Genomic DNA, 4137 nt, shown 5'->3' on the forward strand with positions numbered 1-4137 from the left:
TTAGTCTGCAGGATTAGTAAAAAGTATTATATATTGCAGGTGCACATTAATTTACATGGAAGATAATGATTAGAAATATCACTTATCTCAAAATATTGTTAGAATGACTAGAGATTTCATGTAGCAGCAGACATGCTGAAATGCATATGGTCTTGGATTTATAGCTGCAAGAAAAATACATTTTGAGTGCAGAGTTTAATCATTACTCTTGTGCTTAGCAGCTTCAGATCAATTCTCTCTTTCAAAAGAAATATTAATTCTTTATATTCTGTATATACATTGTCTGTAAACCTACCAGTTCAGTGTGGGTTTTTCTGAAGGTCCACTGATTTTTAAGTCTTTACATTGTTATCACACAACTGCACTAGCAGCTCTCCAACACAAAAATACACCTTCATTCTTCAACACACAAATGGGTAGGATGGTATAAGATTTATTAATATTTTCTTTTACTAAGGCACATGACATATAGAAGTAGAGGTACAAAAATGCAGTTTCCCGCACGAGATTTAAAATCCAATTTTGACAAAGATGAGCTACATATCTTCTGCTCAGAACATTCAGCTTTTAGCCATTTTTTTCTTTTGTACCAGTTCAACAAGCAACTTGTATCTTGCTATACACTCCTCCTAAAAAGGAAAAACAAAACAGTCAATTAAAGCTTGGTATTTTAGTACTGTTTTTATACAGGCTGCCTCATTCTAGAAGAAGAGCAAGGTTCTGGGGGTTGTGTGTTTTTTTGTGTTAAGCTGCACACTGAATTTCAGAAGGAGAATATGTCTAGTGAAGAACGCATTAGAAAAATGAACTTGCAACTTCTGTCTCTTAATGGATAATTTCCCTCTTTAAAGAGCACAGAAATTCAACAGTTGCCCAGTACTTCTTGACAACGACTGCAAAAGCAATTGTTAAAACAGCTGTACTATGGTACCTGCTTCAGAACAGTTATTCTGGCACAAGCCACAGTGCAGATAGGATAAGACAAGCCTTTGTGGTCACTAACATAGTACCTACTGACACCAGATACTGCCCAACAGCTTCAGAGAAACACTCAACCCCCACCACGTTTCCTACTCTCTCACACTGCGTTTGGCACAAATAAAACTTGGGTTTTCTGCAGCTACAATGACTGAAGCAAGCAAACTAAGCTATCACAACCATTACAAAATCTAGCACAGACCAACTCTATCAATGACAACGCTATTTGAAAAAGATTATACTTACAAAAAGAACATTAGACAGATTATTGAGCATCTAACACTTGCAGATGGATTATTTATTTTGTTTGTTCATTGAGATGGGTTGAGAAAGGTATTGTACAAGTGAAAGCAAAGCAGCTCACCAACATTTGGTTACTAACTTTGACTCAAAATTTGTTTTAAAATCTAATTTGTCCTGCAATTGAAGATCTGAAAGGCAGAGGAGAGGTAGGTATTTTAAATGGGACAGGAGATACTTCAACATTATCTGTAATAGATAAACTGAATTAAAAGAAAATATACTTTAAATAAAAACAACAAACATGACAGTAATGCTCTTTAGGTTGATTATGTCTGGACTGATAGGCTGAGTAAAGACCTCACCTTTCTGCACTGACCCTCAGTTCTTAAGGTAATCATAAACTGAAAATGCTTCCCATCAATTTATACTATAGTTCAAAAAAAACTAAGCATACCTTGCTTTTTCCAGGAACACATTTGGCTATTTTATCCCAGCGATCCGCTGTTCCCTTTGGGTACTGCTGCAAGGCCATTTCGAGAAGTTTCTGTTGATTTTGAGTCCACAGTTCTTCTGGGACACGGCTTTTCTCTTTTTTTCTGCTCTCATCACCACTCTCTTCCTCTTGCTCAGTGTTATCAAAATCTTTCTGACGTCTGCCTCTGCCCTTCTCTTCTGGTACCTCTTTTGTTGCTGGCAGAGTCATTTCAGGTGCTTTGACAATTTTTCGTTTGCGATATCTAGTTTCACTTGCCACAGTCTCCTTTTGATCTATTTGGACATCCATCTGCTCTGGGATATGATCGTAGTTCCCCATCTCCTCCTCTTCCTCTTCCCTTTCTCGCTGGGTGATTATGTGGTCTGGCAAATTCACGTTGACTTTGACATTCTTGGAATTCTGGGCCAGGGTTTTAAGCTCGGAGAGCCTAATGACACCTGTTAGAAGTATTGTTGTTATACTTCTGAAAAAATGAAACAAACCACAAACAAGCAGAGAACTGCCCACAAACAAAAGGTACTCAAGATAGCACAGAGGAGAAAAAGCTCTTCTGTATTAAGATCTTAAGGAAAATGCTTATCAAGAAATCAAGATATTTGCTAAGAAGCGATGAACTTTGCCAATATTGAGCTTATCTGTTATATGTGAAGTACTAGTAAATTACCACCCTGATACACGCAAACACAACAGCCTGAACAAAAGCCACAATAAACTGAGTAAGAAAGCCTGAGAGGATGTGGCTAAAGAAGGGAAACATTCCCTCACAACACTCATCAGATCTTCTCTTTGCTCCATGTAAGGTAAGGTTGCAAAGCTCTCTGCAAAGCATGCCCCGAAAGGTACAGAAAGGCTCTATTTGCACAGCTATAATCCAAATATAGTGCTTTTTATAAGCATCAGTGAGGATCTAGTAGCACACACCTGGTGTATATGTAACAGAATCCTTCACTTGTTTGGCTTTCATGGTAACCTGCATGAAAACAACAAAAAGGACTATTAAAAAATTACATTATTTGGGCTATTAAAGAATTTATTAGCAGCTTACTGCAAAATACCAGCACTGAACACACGTTAAATATGGTGAGACTGATGTTCTTCTGCTGGCTTTGTTCATATATAGATCCCAGACTGACAAAAAGTAACTTTCTAGACTTTGCCCTTTCTTAAACATTCCCAGCTTATTAAAATAATGTAAGCAATGCTATACATTTCTATTACTATCACCATAATACATCACATTTTATACTCTCATTTTGTTTTCTTTCAAACCCTAAGTCTGTAACCTAAAATACCACAAGAAGGGGGGGGAAGGAAACAAATTAATTATCTTCTATATATATATATCAGTTTCTTAATACTAAACAAAGTAAGAAATTAACCCAGGTAGGTCCAGATGATGAAGCATGCTAACAAACAGGCATTCACACCCAACATAAAATATAACAGTTTGTCTGCCAAAGATCAGCAAAGACACCTCCTATGTCCTGATACTTCTGGAATATAAAAAAAAAATATTGGTGAGAATCCAAAGGATGGAGAGCTGCTTGCTTCAATCTCTCCATGTATACTGAAATCTCTGTCCTGGGAGAAAAGCCATGCCAGATTCAGCATTTTCATTTCTACTTAAGTAAGAAAATAAACAGGCTTTCTCCCTACCTAGAATGAGGAGCTTCCCTGTCCCAAATTCCTAGACCTCACTATAGATAACAAAAAAAGACAGGCTTCATGAAAAATTTAATCATTTTGCATCTGTGTTATATAAAGTTATCTAGAATCCAAAATTCAAGTACCATGTAACAGCATCTTAAAATGTAGTACTCAAAAGAAATATATACACTTTTTGATCACTGAAAATGCTTTATGAATACCAGACTTCAATTTTTTTTTTTTAAATTTTTTTTTTTTTTAATTGGAAGTCTTTCTGAAAAAGCTAGAAATTTAAGCAAGTAGTCTGGGACACCAAATCCAATAGACCTTCCAATGTAAACAGGCACACAGCGAGTCAGAACTGATGCCACCTGGTATGGGTGACTTGTGTTTCCTGCAGCCTGACCTGGGGACTTGAGATGTCACCATCCGTTCAGCGTAAGGCAGTTGGTAGTGTGCTCCCCAGAGCAAAAATAAAAAATACATCACTTACAAAGGCAGAAATTCCTCCATGTGGGATCATTAACATTAACATTAACAATTACCCTCTACACAGCACAGCACCAGAGAGCAAGCCTGCCAGGGGGTTGTACAGCTCTTTGCTGGAAGAAGAATAAAATATGAAGATTCAGGATTTTTGTTCTGTGACAAGATTCATAATTGAGTACTTCAACAGCTGAAATACTCTGGTAGGACCAGCTTCTACTCTAGTCTGCTTGGTTCCTCCCCCCCCCCCCCCCCTTTTCACCCTCGACTTGCGCGGCGTGGCCTTT

The 4137-nt window shown here is 37.5% G+C and overlaps 1 protein-coding gene across 1 annotated transcript in view; it reads right to left on the reverse strand.

Moving 5' to 3' along the window:
* Positions 1–416: 416 nt before the first annotated feature.
* The window catches only part of LOC103773442 (dnaJ homolog subfamily C member 1-like), a gene marked incomplete at its 5' end in the record, with an annotated part of 15097 nt that continues 11376 nt past the window's right edge, over positions 417–4137 (reverse strand). Inside the window, 3 exons of the mRNA XM_008940810.1 lie at positions 417–629; positions 1676–2154; positions 2639–2687. Of these exons, the coding sequence (XP_008939058.1) occupies positions 561–629; positions 1676–2154; positions 2639–2687 (597 nt within the window). The remainder of the gene's footprint in view (positions 630–1675; positions 2155–2638; positions 2688–4137) is intronic.

This window comes from Merops nubicus, unplaced genomic scaffold (assembly GCF_000691845.1).
Source record: "Merops nubicus isolate BGI_N331 unplaced genomic scaffold, ASM69184v1 scaffold3245, whole genome shotgun sequence".
In the NCBI taxonomy this organism is placed as follows: domain Eukaryota; kingdom Metazoa; phylum Chordata; class Aves; order Coraciiformes; family Meropidae; genus Merops; species Merops nubicus.